General features: G+C 43.7%; 1 protein-coding gene across 7 annotated transcripts in view; it reads right to left on the reverse strand.

Annotated features, from left to right (window-relative positions):
- Positions 1 to 17,218, reverse strand: part of smtnb (smoothelin b) — a 49,918-nt gene that overhangs the window by 1,921 nt on the left and 30,779 nt on the right. For 2 of the 7 annotated variants that reach the window (XM_044197361.1, XM_044197366.1), the window contains 11 exons: positions 16,009 to 16,608; positions 13,720 to 13,793; positions 5,673 to 5,858; positions 5,327 to 5,402; positions 5,038 to 5,079; positions 3,931 to 4,104; positions 3,673 to 3,735; positions 3,474 to 3,555; positions 3,211 to 3,387; positions 2,991 to 3,117; positions 2,660 to 2,811 (listed from right to left, as the gene is read on the reverse strand). In XM_044197361.1, the coding sequence (XP_044053296.1) occupies positions 2,660 to 2,811; positions 2,991 to 3,117; positions 3,211 to 3,387; positions 3,474 to 3,555; positions 3,673 to 3,735; positions 3,931 to 4,104; positions 5,038 to 5,079; positions 5,327 to 5,402; positions 5,673 to 5,858; positions 13,720 to 13,793; positions 16,009 to 16,608 (1,753 nt within the window). Of the gene's footprint in view, positions 1 to 877; positions 1,029 to 1,956; positions 2,129 to 2,659; positions 2,812 to 2,990; positions 3,118 to 3,210; positions 3,388 to 3,473; positions 3,556 to 3,672; positions 3,736 to 3,930; positions 4,105 to 5,037; positions 5,080 to 5,326; positions 5,403 to 5,672; positions 5,859 to 13,719; positions 13,794 to 16,008; positions 16,609 to 17,218 lie in introns of those variants that run through there. The other 5 variants (XR_006378123.1, XM_044197362.1, XM_044197363.1 and 2 more) reach the window with 5 other exon arrangements.

Consider the following 17,218-nt stretch of genomic DNA (forward strand, 5'->3'; position numbering starts at 1 on the left):
AAACTCCTTTTTGTGGTTACGCTCTACTTCTTTTTTTTTCTTCTCTATTCTTTTTTTTAAATCTTTTTTGTCTCTTTTCTCTAATCAACTGTGCAGAAAACCCTTTAAAGGCGCTCTATAAATAAACTTCAGTAATACAGTGTGTTTCAATAAACAGTTTCAGGAACAAAGACCTCAAGTGTGAGCTATACAGAGAGTGAACACAGGGTGGCATTGTCTCCACATACTGTAAACCATCTGAGACATGAGACATCCTACACAAACAAAGAGTAGAGTAACAGGAACAGCACAAGGCTAACTCTCTTGCATGAGAAAATTCATGTCAACAACATAAAATCTGTTGTGTTATTTAAGGAACTGTAGACATAGGTCATTCTGCACTTTACTATTACACTATCTTTAAAAAGCTTTACAAGCCAAGTGCATAAACACCAGTAAACTCACACTTGATAAAGAGTCAGTGGACAACACAGCCTTTCTGTTCTCTGCTTTGTTTCTAAACTCCTCAGTTTAAAACATTGTGATACAGCAGTTCCTTTTAAAGTGTTGAGCTGCAGATGGTCCTGGCTCTCTGCCTGGGCCATAGTCTGGCTATGTAGAAATGCACACATGGACACACACGCACACGTGCACGTGCATACCATGTTTGGTACTTTGGAACTCAGTAGCTTCAGATTAACATGAAGGATCAAATATCCAAAAGCAGCCAATAAAGGAGTTTTCTGAACCACCATGTTTGATATAAATCAGCTGCTTAAAACATGCAGATACACACACTCATAAACATTCCCTACATCCCATTAAGTCTGTCATAACCAAAGTGAGGTTCCTTCATAGGCTCACCCCCCTCTCTCACCATAGGTTCAGTTTTAGGTGGTTTCTAGGAGGAGTTTTTGGTTTTAACCAGGCCCTTCGTCACCAGACCCCTGTAGAACTCCTGCAGGTACGTATACACACACTTCCAATCCGGCTCGCGCATCTTCACCATGTCGTCCACATCCAACAGCTGGGGACAGTCCACTAGTTTCCTGTGCCCGCACCCGGCGAGAGGGTGGAGGACGGAGAGGAAGGAAAGGCAGAAACAAAGTAGAGAACGAGGAGGACCAGGATGAAGTACAGATAAGATAAAGAGAGAAGGAACATGACAGAGATAGTGGACAAAGTGTGGAAAAGAGAGGAAGGAGGAGGAGAAAAAAACAGATAAAGCAGTGAACAGCCAAATGAAAAAGATTCAGGGTGAAAAGACAGAAGGAGAGAGAAAGGACACAAAAAGAAACAATAATATTACATTCTCTGTGTTCACAAATATATCCATGAGTTGACATGCTTCATGAACATCATGATACGTACAGTATGTGGCAAACACACACACATACATACATAAGACAAAACAAAATGTCTAATGAGCGTCAGGCGATGCTCATTTAGTCTTTTTGTTTGTTGTTGTTTTTTTCTGTGCACAGAGACTTTTGATCATTTCAATACAGCTATGTTCTGTCGGAAATACAAGACACAATGAAAAAAACAACAAGGATTCTGCAAAAATAACAACACAAAGATACAACCATATGGTGACTCTAAAAACAAACTGGTGCATAGGATGGTGTGTGTGAGAGTGTGGGTTGGGATTCCAGATAACAGCAAACCGCTGTGAGGGGGTGGAGTGCCCAGGAGGAAGCGAGTGATAGTGCAACACAAAGGTGGAAAGACAGGGGCTGTGGTTGGGTGACAGTCCAAGAGTATAAATAATTAATAATCAGCATGGACATTATCCTACTGGGAGCATGTGAACACACACATACACACACAGGTGGGTGGGTCGGGGGCATCACAAGTGAGAATGGTGTGATGCAAGAGGGATGAGAAAGAGAGAGGAAAAGGAGAGGAGAGAGTTTAGGAGTAAAAAGGAGGGAATATATTGGAGGCATAGCCGAGAGCTCGTCCGTTTTATTTAACCTGGTGGTTGTTTGGGGAGGGTTTGCTCATGGGTCTCTGGTTTAGAGCAGATGGAGGGTGTCACAGCAGTTACTCATAGGAGAGGACAGATGGAGAGTGGAGGATTAGAGGTGGAGTAATTAGAGTAGTAGCAGTAATGGGGCTCGCTCAGCCTTGAGGTGGTTCGATACACCTGGGAGAGACAGGGAAAGTTAACACCGCGACAATCAGTCGAGAAGCTTCCACGTTTTCGGTCCATCTCTGTGCTTCCGGCTCAAGTAAATGTGGGCAAAGAGCAACACTGAATAAAAGCTTAAAGTGTATTTTACAGAGGAATGAGGGGAGGATGTGAAAAGAAAAATCTGTATAATGCAAAGAAAGGGAAATGTGTTGGTTTGGGCTGGGAGCAGCACAGAAAAACTGGCTTGGATTGTTTGATTTTCATTGTGTATTCACTCCACGACTGCCTTGGGTGGAAGATAATGTCTATATCTTTAACTTTAAGCTTAAGGGGAAAGCTAAGCCTGCAGTAGCTTCTTCTGCTGGTTAATCCACATATTCTACACATTTTCTCTGTCAAGCTTAACAAAAAAAACTAAGGTTCACTGCAGTTGATGTGGTTTCTCCAACAAAGTCGGCTGATGCTGTCGCTTGCAGTCAAAACAGAACTGATGTGGTTAGTGGACATGTTACTTGAACTAATGTGTTGTTTGTGTGTACTCACTCTGCATTGCTGAAGGCCACCTCAAAGTTTTGCCTGCGGTTGCTGGGGCTCAGGGAGCTATAGTCAAAGGCTTCAGGGAAAAAATTGTGCACCAGGGCACAAAATGCCATGCCATTGCTCCAGCTGGATGAAAAATTCTGAATATCCACATGCTGAGGGAGAAGACAAACAGAATAAATATGGAGACAGTGATAGATAACTGATACAAACGTTCCCAAAGAAGGAAAATGTTATCTCAGCCTATCTTGTCTTAATCATCAGGTTCAGCTACATCTTCCCTGGCTGACAACAAAGATGAGCACTGAGCACACAGTGAGTTGCTGCGGCTCACCTCATATGAGCGGGTCTTGGCACGGCACCAGTCGAGCAGCATCTGCTTGATGGAGTTTGCGTTGGGTACACCAAAGCTGGTGGAACGCTGAACCTTGTTTACCTTGGCGACTGCCTGATTTCCAGGGCTAAAAAGAAAAATCAGGTTTGTGTTAATATTTACATCCTTTGACCAGCTCCTTTTCTTTCTTTGGTAGTAATACCTCTCTGTTTATCCTTACCCGCCTCCCTCCTTCTCCAGCTTCTCTATCATGGCTTTGCGGGCCTGCATGGCAGAGGTCTTCGGCAGAGTCTGAGCCCTCATCAGCTCCTTGCGCCTCTCCGCCTGCCTTCGCTCCACGGCGGCCAACCCGCCGCTGCCGCTGCGAGATGACATGTCATCCTCGCGATCAAACACACTGAGGTGGGGACATGAATAGCAAGTTTATTCTATTTAAGTATTTTAAATTTAGTGTAATTACTGTGCTAATGTTTCATAACCTACCTGCCCACTTTTTTGCTTGCGTTAGAGGAGGAGGAGGATGTGGAAGAGGTGAAGCTGTATGATTTTGACTGGACTGTCCCTCCTGAAATAATAAACAAACATACACAGAGACACACAGACATATGAATTATATTGGTGATGAGACTGTAATGACTATATACAGTATTGTAAGAAAAAGCGAAATAAAGTAATGACTCACTGTCTGTTTTCTGCAAATAACTGGCCTCAACGACAGTGCTGCGTGATGATCGGCTCCCATTATCTAAACATACAAATAAACACTTTAAATTATTAATATATTGGACAGATTCCATTTCATTTCAGTGTCCTTATAATTTGTTTTCCATCCGCTTTCACTGTTTATTATGTTTTGCTCCCCTGTTTGTCCCTTTTTCCTTCTAAGATGCCTTTTGTGTCTTGTTTCTTTGTTGACTTGCACAAGAAAAGAAAAAACTACCAGACTGGGCAAAGCGGTCTGTCTTGGTGACTTGGCTGAGGCTGGAGCCATCCGCTGACTTCTCCATCTTCCTCATGACCACCTCTTGTGCTCCGACCCCAGCCTTCTGTGTTCGCTCTTCTCTCTGCTGCCGGAGCTCCTGCAGACGGGTCTCGCGCTCCTTTTCTCTCTGGTCTGGGGTAGAGGAGAAGAGAGGAGAGGCGAGGAGAGGAGAGATGGAGAGGTGGTGGGGAAGGTGGAGAGATGATGTCAGTGGAAAAAGAGGAGGAGGAGGACAAGAGGTCCTAAACAAACTGCCAGCACCTCATTTGACTGCCACAAAGACGGATTAAAACAGGGCTTCCAAATTTGAGGCGATACATTTCAGGATTCTTTCCACAGTACCGTAAAATTCCTCTGAACACACAAACACCCACAGGTGGGAGGCTGGCAGCCGAGCCAAAGCTGTCAAGTAATATGTACTGCACAAACATCATAGATCAAAAAGAGCAAACACACTCCGATCATCCCCTGCTGAAGGCTGCGCCAAGTTCAGCAATGTCAAGAATACTGATACCTTAACACCTGCACTGCTACCTCCAGCTTTTACCTGAGTGTGTTCATATATTTAAACATACTGTGCAATGTTTAATCTTAGACATGTATTCTTAAACTCTCTATTTAGTTCTGTCTGATATTTTTTTTCTATATCTACAGAGGTAAAGGCACACAAGGGAAGACTTGGTCCCTTAGTATACTCGATGCTACTGAGTGCAGTGAACTTTTCCAGATTTGTCTAGCGTAGACTCAGATCTGGGAATCCAATTAGGTTCAACTGTCAGCTCAATGCAAGCAGACGCCTGGGGAAACCATATGGTGAGTGCTCACTGCAAAACAGAGAATACACTAAATGTGGGAGACGTTTCAGTAACAATGTTGCAGCACACTCAGGTGAGTGTGAACCAGGATTCATGCATTAACAAAACCGTCAACATATCCTTCATCATCCACCACAGAGATCTGAGAGATAAACTGTTTAAAAATTGTAGTGGTCTGACAATGACAGGATGGTGCACACAAAAAGTCAAACGCAGGCAAGCACTTGTTAAATACACACTGCACACCAACCTGCCCTACCTATTTCCTCTTGAGTACATCCCAGCATGGCCTCTGAGGGCAGAATGGATAGAAATAATGTGGAAATGGCAAGTATGTTTAAAATTTGTAAAGACAAAAATACTGATAATCACAAGAATATTTTCTTAAATTAAACATCATCAGGCTTGATTATAATGAGGCAGTGCGTCTACCTTTGATGATTTGAAAGAAAGCAGTAGCCATGGAAAAAATTAATGGAGCAAAGACTTTCATGTGGTTGGAGTAATAGATAAAAATTGTTTTTTCTTTATGCTGCTACCTCTCTTTCTCTTGCGAAGGTCTCTCATAGCTGCACGGATCATCTTCCTCTCCTCAAAGTCTTTTGACTCATCGAGCTGTGGAAGGAAAACAAAACATGGAAAGAATGAGAGATCATTCTTCACAAAAAGCCAAAGTGGCATGGCTCTATTTATGCATGCAGTTCTAACAAAGCACTGAGCATACACATAACACTGGGCTGTGACATTTCCAAATATACTCTCACATAGCTGGCAAGATTTACTGTTAATACACAAACTTTCTGCATGACTGAAGCTGCTGTATTCGTTACAAAGTGGTGCTTTAAAATCTAAATCATCCAGAATTATAACTTGGGTGTGAAGTACCATTTTGTCAAGGAGCTCTTCATCCTCGATAGCAGCCAGCTGTTCAGCAGTCAGCTTTCCGGAGCGCTCGTCGGGTTTGGCCTGAGTGCTGGAGCCGTTGGGGATGGCCGGGACGTGACACGCCAGCTGGACAGATGGTCCAGCTGAAAACACCGGCTCAGAGGCCACAACAGGCTCTGTCTCCATCTGCACAAGATACATAACACAAACACACATAGCATGAGCAAGAGCACATACACAGACATGCAAAAGGACGCACGATTACATTAATTCACAGAATTCTCAGATTGCAGAGTTTGGAGGTATTGTCTATACTCATTTTAAAAAAGAAATTTTGACCTTAGTTGGAAAAGTGGAAAAGTGCATTGCTATCTGAGAACTCCTGAAAGCAGAATCCCCTAACCTGGAGCTCTGGTTGTACACTTATGAAAGCAGGATGAGGGTTTAAAAAAATAAATAACTGAAGCTTGCTGATATTTAGGACGTAATAAGCACAAGAGAGACACACTGCAGCCATAATAGGCCTGAGTGTGTGAAGTAAGCTCCCTCTAATAATCTCTTTTTGTAGCAAGACTGTCCACTCACCATATCTCATCATTTCTTCCATCCCCTCTACCTTCCAGGCATGCCAGAGAGGGTGACAGTAAGCACAAGAGAGCAAGAGCCAACTCAGCCAAGTTACTGAGAATGTAGTTCATGGAGTGTGACTGACACAGTGAGTGTCTAAATGATACTGAGCTGCTGTGAACCAAGAGTTTATGTAACAGTACAGTACACCACTATGGCTGGAAGATGGGAACAATGCATTAGCAGATATAAACTCTGAGGAAAAACATCCAAAGTCATCCTTTCTTGTATGTGCACCACAGGAGGAGTGGTGAGCGTAGGAGAAAAAGTATAGAGTGAAGGAGCATGCCGAAGAGGAAGTAGAGCAGCATGAGAACAAACATAACATTATAGGTTGTTAAGGTAATCCTGGCTGTCTACTAGCATATTCTGAGTGAACATAAATCCTACAGAAAACACCCCCTAAAATTTCATATGGTGTTGAATGCCTGTGGTGACTATGGGCTCTAGCTGTGGCTTGAATGCTTTTGTTGTAACTGAGTCCAGCTCCAGATATAGCTCAGACAGCTGGCCCCCTGTCCCTATCCACAGCAGTCCGGCCCTCCTCCCCACGGGCCTCTGCCAGGCCAGGTCTCACCAGGGAGGGACAATGCCCAGCACAGCCACAGTGCTCTGTGATCACAGGGGGTCACTGGTTTTTTAGACTTTTCTGGACATGGGACAGACTGGACTGAGAGGCACTTGACCGACAAGGAATGTTTTGGGACACAACACAGCCAAACAAGGGCTCTGAGTCAGGCGATGAGGGAATGTGTGTGGGGTGAGAAAATCCCAGAACACCTTAGTGCTCGAGTCATGTTTAATTCAGCTTCAGGATACTCTTCAGCATCTGAGTCACCATGGCATAAAAATGCTCTTTTTGTTTAGTTTTTCTCTAACGGGAGAATGGCTACAATACTTTAGAAAACATCTTGATTCACCGTTTAGACCTACAATACAGTCTTCAACAAGCAGAATTATGAATAGCTAACATTGTAGAAATAGCTGATATTGCACAAAGGCATAGGGATAAGGTCATCCCTCATTATCATAATCATCTGTCTGCTGAAGTGAGTAACATTTAAGAGAAGTCCATCACCTTTACTGGAGCAGTTGATTGGCAGACCCAGCTGTCTTTGCAGGATCAGAAAGGAATATGAACACTGGCCGGTTGAATAACAGAAGATAATGCCACAAATACTCAATGTCCCTCAAAATGTCACCAGTGCACACACAAACACACACACACACACCACAGGGTTTGTTATGGGATTTCAAGAGCACGTAGAGCAAACAAGGCTAAAGTTGAGCCAGTCAGTCATGAAACTGTGCATAAATCACTATAATGGGAATGTAAATCCCAGTCTTTTTTATCTGAAGCCAGATGAGTAAAATCTTTTCATTTATGGCTCCTTTTTGAAAAGCATCTAATGTTAAGTTCATGTTCCTGCCAAAGTGTACAATATGGAAGATTTGAAGATGGCAAACTATAGGCCAGGACCACTGCTACTGTTAAAACGTGATTGTTTTTGCCTACACCAGGAAGTGTATCCACTCAACAGAACTCTTGCATGCAGACACACGAGTGCTAGCCAAGACATGATCACAAACACATGGTGTTGGAGGATTGGAATACCTCCATGACAGATTGCAATGAAGTCCTCCACATAAACACAATCTGTCAAAACTGACTGACAGCTGAGATGGTGAGGACATAATGTAAGATTAAAACCAATGGAAAGCTAAGAGAGGTGGAACAGTAGGTCAACAAGTACGTGAGCAGAACAGAGAGTGTGACTGGAGTGGCACGTAAAACTCATGGCCAGCTGATCCACAGGTATTGTCAACACTGGAACAAAAGACATTCCCATTCTTAAAGCAGCTTATCTGAATTAAAAGGGGTCATAATCAGAACCATTAACAGAGAGCAGTACCGTGCTGTTGTTGCAAGAAATGTCTGCCATCAAAGAGGGAGCAGAGAGGGAGCGGCGGGTTGCAAAGGTTGGCGGGTGAGGGACAGGTGAAGGCTCTGAATTCTGAGGTGTGTTTATCTCAGTAGATACAGAGTCTGAATCCTGGGGGTGTGATATAGGTTCCTGGGGTACGCTTGATGGAGTATCCAGAAGAGTGCTAGCTGGAGTATCCTGGGGTGCACTGGATGGAGACTCTTGGAGAGTGCAGGATGAAGAATCATGTGGTGCTTCAAGTGCAGTGTCCTGGGATGTGCACGCTGGAGGATCACTGGATGAAGTTGGAGAATCATTGGATGGAGTTTTGGTTTCACATGGAATTGAAGGTGAGCTTTCCTTGCTGGGCAATACATGTAGTAAGGGATCAGGTAGCCCCATTACTTGGCACAGGGCCTCCACTTGTCTCACCAGCCTTTCTTGTTGAATCCTCAGCCTCAGGTTCTCCCTCTGCAGCCTGGCAAGGGCCTCTGCCAAAGGAGCCACCTGTGCTGCTGCCTCCTCCAGACGGGCATCCACTCGCTTCCCAAAGACCTGCAGGTCACTATGGATCTCCCCCACTGCACACTGTAATGTTAATTCAAATTTCCTCTTGCAAATCTGCTCCTCTTCATCTTCTACCTCCTCCTGAGCAAGCAGATCACCGATCACTTCCTCCAAGCCAGACTCGGCACAAACACTATCTGGGCTGCCCAAAGCCTCTGGAGCCTCTGAGGCTGGGAGGAAGTCCAGGTTCACTCCAGGCATGGCCAGACCAGCTGCATTCAATGTTACACTGGCCAAAGACCTTTTAGTTTAAATCCACTTAAGTGTCCCAAAAACTTAAGTTGGCTTGTAAGATCAGAGAAATCAAAAAGTTGTGGCCTTTGCCTCAGATGTGAGGGTAGAAGGTGTCCTCTCTGTCCGTCGGTCTACAGAGACTTTCCAAAACAATGCACGTTCTTTATACCCCCAGCAAATCTCCCCTCTTTACCGGCCAACACCCTGACAGCCTATGAGCATGCAAGGAATCCCGTTTCCCCGGCAGCAGTAGCCCCACCCCCTTATTTCCAGGTGCCGTGGACATGTCTATTTATCTCCTGCCCTGCCATTATTCCACTGAGCCAGTCAGTCCTAGTGGAGGCCAGAGGGGGAATGGTAGAGGCAACAAGTTAGAAAACTCACTCCTCCCTCTTTCAACTTTCCTTTTATTTAGAGCCCTTGTCCTTCACACCTCGATTGGCAGGCAATGAGGGTTTAGATGTGGCTCTAGGCCTGGGCTGAGTAGAGTTATACATTAGTGTTTCACTCCTCTTAAAATTGCTTTCTGACAAAAAGCAGTCGTGACTAATCAGGTCAGTTGTGTTGCAGGACTGTGATTCAAGGCAGACCTCCAGAGGGAAGATCAGTACATGAAGGACAAAGTGTTTTGGGCCATGACAGAGCAGACTGGGAGACCAGTGAGGGTGAGCCGGGCCCCAGTTCTCCACGGCTCTGGGCAAGGATGTTGGGAAGGACATCACAGCCCTTCCAAGATTTTGTTTTAGGCTGACTGACAAAGCAGCAGGGGCCCAGCTGCTGCTCACGTGGATGCTTCAAGTGCTTTTTGTGTTAAATTAAGAGCTCTCCAAGAACGCTGACAGACATCTGTGTGTGTACGTTGTTCATAGTGTAAGATGCTCAAGTACATCTTTTAAATGCCTACTGAAGAGTTATTGGCATATTGCGGTCCATGCAGGGAAATTAAATGGCACAATACATACTATATCTCTGAATGCATTCTGATTAGAAGCATAAGGCTTCACATGACAAAATGTTATAAACTTGTAATTCTTGATATGCCAATACACCACAAGCATTAAGCTCATTTTAAAAAGACTGTGACTGTATAACCAATATTTTTAATTTATCTAAACACATAACAACAGTGCATGAATCATCTAAGATCAAAATAATTAGGACTGGCATTCAGTGGAGAGTAATGTGAGAAAGGGCAACAGTGGTCTCTCCTGGGATTTACAGGTAAGCAAAACTGTTCCCAGGAAGAATCTGGCCTCGAGGGAGAGGTGGAGAGAAATGTGAGTGGCAGCAGGGAAAGTGGGTCAAAACCCAAGAAGGACATGGCTCTAGTCTTACCATGCATCAAAGCACTGAAGCACCCACAGAAAAGCAAAGTGATGTAGAAGCACAAGGAGCACGACAAATAAAGACTAGACAGTACATTCACATACACTACAAATTTCTACATGTATATAGGTCTGTATTTCTGATTATTATGGCAAAAACTGATGTAGTAGTGTGAGCTGGATCTCTTCTCACTCGCTATTGTGAACCCTCTGCTGCTATTTACTTTCCAAAAATTATGTCGTGTAGCTTCCAACAGCACTCAAAAATAAAGCAATGCAGAGATTTCAGTTTAACGAAGAACCAACATAGCAATGAGGGAAAAAATCTTTTAAAGGAAATCTAAATCTAAGCTGGCAATAAACATTCAGGAATGAAATACAGTGGTTTTGAAATCAGAGTAAATTTACATTAGATCCTCTCACACCTTTTCTCCCCAGTTTCCACCCGCTCTGTAGACCATGCTTAAATCTGTGACACATGTGAACTGGTTGGGTAACCAGCATGTGTCATGGATCAACAGTATGTTAACAATGGTGTCCTTATCCCTCTGTGTGACAGTGAGACAATCTGTCACTGACTGTGGGCCTGTTTGTCCATTTTCACGCAGAAGCACTTTACCAGTGTGATCCAGAGCTTGGCAGTAATCTCTATGACTGCAGGAAAGAGACTGACTGAGACTGACTCATCACACTGGCTATAAAGCTAAGACATTATCTATATTTGTGTTCAAGGCAAGTGGTCGGCATGGTCAGCTGCCAGTCTCACCTGTCTGAAATGAACTCTCATCACTGCACTGAAATACTACAAGCATCTTGACCTTGCCATTAACTTGGTCTTAGTCTTGCTTTTATAATAAATAACAAGGAGCAGCTCTATCTATTTTACTCACATTTGTTCCTCATTGTTTTCGAGTCTATTATTTATTTTATCCAAAATGTTTCTCTCTGTTGACTCTCAAATAGATTGTAATTTATAGGCAATCCACTGCAAGAGCTGATGCTATCAGCATCAACATGTTTTATTGGAATTAAAAAAATACCACTAAGGAAATAGTGGAGGTTGTGAGTGCTGAAGTCAGACCACCAAGGAGAAGCCCAGACCACCCAAACAGATCAGTGTCGCAGTCACAGTGGATCCAGACAGGAACTACTGTGGTCAATAAACAACAATCAACAACACTAAACACGACAAGCTTATTAAAACTCATGCTACACCGCATATCGTAGTTTGAGATCTTTGGGCAGGGGTCTCCTGTCTGTTCCTGAGTCCAGGATGAAAACTAAGGGGGACAGAGCTTTTGCTATCAGGGCCCCGAGGCTCTGGAACAACTTGCCCGAAGAAATTAGGTTGTCTGAGTCAGTGTCTTCGTTTAAGTCTCGTCTCAAAACACATTTTTATCTGAAAGCATATCCTGATTTTACCTGAACTGGCTGTTTATTTTACTGTTTATTTTATTGCTTTTCTGTATTTCATGTGTTTTATTTCTTTATATTTCGTCATTCACTGTGTTATTTTATTTTTCTTGTTGTGAAGCACTTTGTACTTTGTTTTGATAAGTGCTCTATAAATAAAGTTTTATTTATTTATTTATTTATATTGCCTTGATATCTGCACACTCTTCTTGCTATAATGAACATACACTAATGTGACAAGAGTACTTATATAAGCTACTTTAATATGAATCCTCCCCTGACATGTCACCTCCTCCCCCACAACCTTGAACTTCGACTAAACCAGGGAAAGTCAGAGAACAGGCAGTCTCTGGATCAGTCTGAAGGTAACCATGCTGCCTCCCCCCTGGTTTATACTAACCAACAGTGTCTGCTGCTGTTTTTACAATCTCATTAGCCAAGTCACTCAGCAAATCCAGCAGAAGCAGGAAATATCTCAGTGACGAAAAGAGAGAAAGACTTACTTATTGTCATATCCTTGTGATTTATCAATGAGGGCATTCATGTTGAGCCTATACAATGATGATGCAGTTGTTTGGATAACCATGTATGTGAACCACAGCCTAGTGGTGCTAGCATGTGGTCATGCCTGGTGTGTTACATTTTGCAGCCAGTGTTAAGGCCTATGGCTCCCCAACAGTTATGAATAACAAGAGTTAACAGGACAGTCACAATTTAAGGTTAAACTAATGACTGGTGAGTGACAAATAAAAAAACAGATTTTGTGATGCAGGTTCTTCAACTAAATTTTTTTTAACCATAATTTAAAATACATCATGTTTAGTAATATCGTTCACATGTTAGTACTCACACAAAGATGTTACCTGCATGCCGTTATGATAATCTTGTAACAGCACTCAGCTCAGACAAGTATAATCCTCATCTCCTGCAGAATCTTTGTCCTCTTCCTGCAAAACCTCTTTTCTACAAGACTCCGGTGTGGTATCTTAGTTCGTACCTGCCTCTGTGTTTGTGCGTCTCAACAACGGCCTAACTGATGGAGACAGTCTCATTCCAACACCTTAAATCCACCCTGCAGCCTTGTGGAGCCTCCTCCCAGCCCTAATTAACCAGCTCCCTGATTCTGTAACCAGATTACCACTGCGCTTGACACAGGGGGTGGAATACACAGCCATTAAAGAGTAAACAGGACATCACTTCTCTCCTCACCCTCTCGATCCCCGACTCTCCATTCATGAGGACATTTCCATTCATGGAGGAGCAAAGAGGTTAAGGAATGAAGCAAATGGGAGTTTAGCTTCTTCCTAACCCCAGAGGTCAGTGCGAGACGGGAGGGGATTGGTTTGTACTCCCTGCTCATTCGGACAGTGGCCACTTTCCACCATCAGAAGAAGACCGGCCTATTAGAGTGCGCAAATTAAGAGGCGAGAGTCGCACCTTTGGGTTTTATCCCCCTAAGAAAATGTGTCAGCATGTGTTTTAATGCAGCTGGACAGTAATGCATGAAGACAGACAGGTGTGATTTAGGAAACATTTCTCAGATAAATCTCAGTGGGCATGGTCTGCCGAGAGAAAACGAGGAATGCCCGGAGCACCTCCCTCTCTCCCCTTCACATACCCTACAAGGACAGATGACTGGCTACCCACTCTGTGTTTGGTAAACACTGTTCTTCCCTCCTCACCCTCCTTTTCTCACACTCTGTCTTTCACTGTCCCGGCTCACTTGCTTTTCAGGCCTTTATAGGTGATTACTGCGACAGGGATGCAGCAAAAACACAGTGGAATTCAATTGAGTCAGTTAGGAATGAAATAGTAGATGAAAACAAAATGTTAATCTTTAATTGGAAGAAACTGGGAATGTGTTTTTAACGTATGTTTGACAGGTTCTGTCAAGATTCTGTGGAGCATGAATGTTTCGATGAATTCCCAAAAATAATTTGCAAAGGCAGACTGTACCTTGATGGAGGATCCGGAGGAGAGGCTGGATGAGGAGATCTTGAATGGGGTCGCTCTGAGGCCAAGTGTCAACTCTGAAACAGACACAAATTTACATGGATTTTAGGTAGAAAACATTTAAATTCAGGTAGATGTAGTCCACAGCTATGGGTTGATTATGAACAAACTCCAGAAGGTCAAGAAAGGTCCTGGCACCCATATGCATGTGTAAAGCTGAGATGTGTGCATGGTCTTGCACTGTGTTGGTGGTAGCCATTAGTCAGTTACATAAGCTGCCATAGTGTCATAAACAACACGGACTCATGTCTAATGAGAGACAATCGAGAAAACGTAGATGACGCCACCTTTAACATGAACATAAACAGCCCTCTTCATTCGCCTGCAAGAGTATGCACATGTATATCCACACACACACACATACGTTGTTTCACTATCCCCGTGGGGGACAGTCATTGACACAATGCTTACAGGATTTATGCACACCAGCACAGCATAGTGTACATTTAAGACTCTTGGTAGGTGCTTTGGACAGAAATCAGTGACACGATCCCAGCCTGCCTTTAGTCAGTGAGAGACAGGCAGGTTCCCAAAAAAGGAGCCCAAAACCATTAAAGCAAATTGAGCTGAAAAGAAACTGTGTGACCCTCATGACAAAGCCCAATGGGGCTGCCAGAAATTGTGCTGGGGGGGTTGTAAGAGGTGAGGAGGCTGTAATTACACAGGTCCAGCTTGAGTCTTAAATAAACTGTTTTGGGAAGAGCTGAAACTTAAGAAGTCTTGCTTGGACAGACAGTAACAGCAGCTGTAGCAGCTTTGCTTCTGAAACAGACTGAGATTCATGCTATTCATGTTTTTGTTTCATGCAATTAATGAATCCCTGCTAGTACTAGTTGCACTCTGAGTATGTACTGGGCTGAGTATGTAAATTACATTACAGGAACACTGTTTTAAGGAATCTGGCCCCCTGCTAAACATGCCTATTAATGATTTGACAACTCACACCTTCTAAGTATGTACCCCTACAAAATGCTACATATTTTAGTAATTAAAAGTTGCAAGTAGATTTTTTTGTTGTGACGTGACATGAAGATTCACTAATTTAAGAGAAATCTGATACTGTTAGCTCAGTACAGCTGATAAGGCCAGGTGAGCAACCATGTTTTCATCTGCTGCACAGTAATATCTATATATTTCTTCTTCCATCAGCCACCGTGTTCACTACTTAGAAAAAAGGGAAAACTGTTTTGTTATTTTTTTCCGTTAAAAGTTATATTTGCCCTGGTGACCTAGAGGTCAAGGCGCTAATTATGGACTACATCATACCTGGTTTCGCATCTGGCCCGGGGACCTTGATAGTTTGACAGTAGAGAGAGACAGGAAACATGACGATAAAAGAAGGCAATAACCCGCGACAAAGGTCTTCAGCCACGTTCAAACTGAGGACATCACGTTGTTTAAAACTGCTGGGCCACCACTGGTTAACTCTTAACTTTGGTTTCTATGTTCTCATCTCTTCTCAGGCAAAGTGCTCAAAGGACTGGCTTCCCGAAAAAATCTTTCTCATTCAAATGAACGCTCAAATGAATGATGGAAGTAAGAGTGTGTCGTTTTAGACAAAGTGGGGACAGACAATATCTACATATCTACATGTAACAAACAAAACACTGTACTGTGTGTGCCAGCAGGCTTATTCAATTGTATCTGAATAACACTGTACTTGGAATTGCACTGTAACAGTATTACTATTCAGTCTGGTCTGACACAGCCATTTGTTGTTTCCTTTGTCCCAATATACTCTGTGCTACTACTGACCTCACCCCCTCCACTCCGCAGCCAGATGCCCACTCTATAACAAATACCCTTCAGTACACCCATGCTGTTTCATATTCAGCCCTAACATCTATCCCCAATCATCCATGGGCTTTGCTTGTTTAGCCTCACAAAAACCATTGTCATCATCCCACTTGTGACCGATTCCTTGGTGCCGGTCGGCTCCCACAGCGAGTGGGATTCCATTGTGATCTAAGGGTTGATATTAGCAAGGAAAGACTGGCTGCAGCTTTGCATACTGTACCAACTCCATAGAGAGCTTTAAAAGGCCAATATAATCACGTTTCACCTAAAAAAGCAAGGTCCATTAGGTGGTTGAACAAACAAAAAAAAAAGTGCTCCCTGTTGTCATTTTGATCCTGAACCAATACTTGAAATACTGCATCATGTTAAGCGAGATATTTGAGCACTGACTGAGCCAGAGTATGAGCGCTGTTGCTGTAAGGTTGATGCTCCTACCTGCTCTCTGTCCCAGAGTATTGGTGGTGATGCGTGGGGTCATGTTGGTGATAGGTACGATGTTGCCCCTAGGGGAGGATGTAGAGGAGGTGGTGGTGCGGCCATCCTTGATCTCGATGGTGAGGAAAGTCTTCATGTCCGGGTCTGCCTCTCCCTGGGTGACCTGCTGTCCAGCTGCTCTCCCTGGGGTTCTGTCTTCCTTTGAGTTACTGGAGGCGTGCACATCTTTTTCAGCTGGATGCCTCGTCCCACCCATGGAGTTCTGCCATTGGCTAGCTGAAGACAGAGGTTTGTTAGCCACACCTCTTGGCTGAGGTGTGGCCTGACTCTCGGATGCGGCTGAGGTGTGAGAGTCTACATGTGGCCTTGCTGGCCTCTCTCCAGATGTGCTGAGGGATGCTGCTGTGTGTGTAAACAGCTCAGTAGCTCTGGAGAGATTTGTCTGTCCGGTGCTGCTGGAGGTGGTCCCATTCTTCAGAGGAGCTTTCTTCAAAGCTGAGACATTTGGGCTCTGGCTGGGCTCTGTGAACTTGCGCATTCGGTCACGTACAGAGTTGGTGCGGTTGAATTGTTCCAATATAACATCTTTCTTCTCAGGTACTGTAAAGACATAATGCAGAAGGGGAGTTGAAATCACAGAAATACACTCAAACTCAATACAGCTGACACAGAGCCTAGATCCCTTCCACTATTCAGGCTGAATTTAGCACACTTACTCTCTTGCTCTCATCATCTCCTCCTCCACATCAAAAGCCCTCTACAAATCCCAATCCTCTTTTCCTCCTCTCTCTAGGTTTTGTTCCAGCCCCTTTATTTTGCTTGACTTAACCTCCCCCGTTTCACCGCCTTTCAGTTCCTATTTTGTGGACTCTTCAAGACATGTTTCTTCCACTCATGGATATTCTTTCTTTCTCTGATCCTAAATAATGTCAGATAATGTGTACAAAGCTCATCATTTGGCACAGATCCTCCAATGGAAAAGGTTGGATGTGATTAGAGGAGAAGCTATTCACTGAGCTCATCCTAGCAAAGGAAAAAAAGATGTGCTGCTTTGGAGGAAAACCACAGTTTATAGTACAGTGGACACAGCAATGGGCACTTTCTGGTAGGAGGAGAGAAGATATAAGAATGTGTATATTATAACATTCAGCCCTCTCCTGTGTTTGGCCCTATACAGTCACACTAATGGCTGTGATTGTATCCATATACT

This window comes from Siniperca chuatsi, linkage group LG5, assembly GCF_020085105.1.
Source record: "Siniperca chuatsi isolate FFG_IHB_CAS linkage group LG5, ASM2008510v1, whole genome shotgun sequence".
Taxonomy (NCBI): domain Eukaryota; kingdom Metazoa; phylum Chordata; class Actinopteri; order Centrarchiformes; family Sinipercidae; genus Siniperca; species Siniperca chuatsi.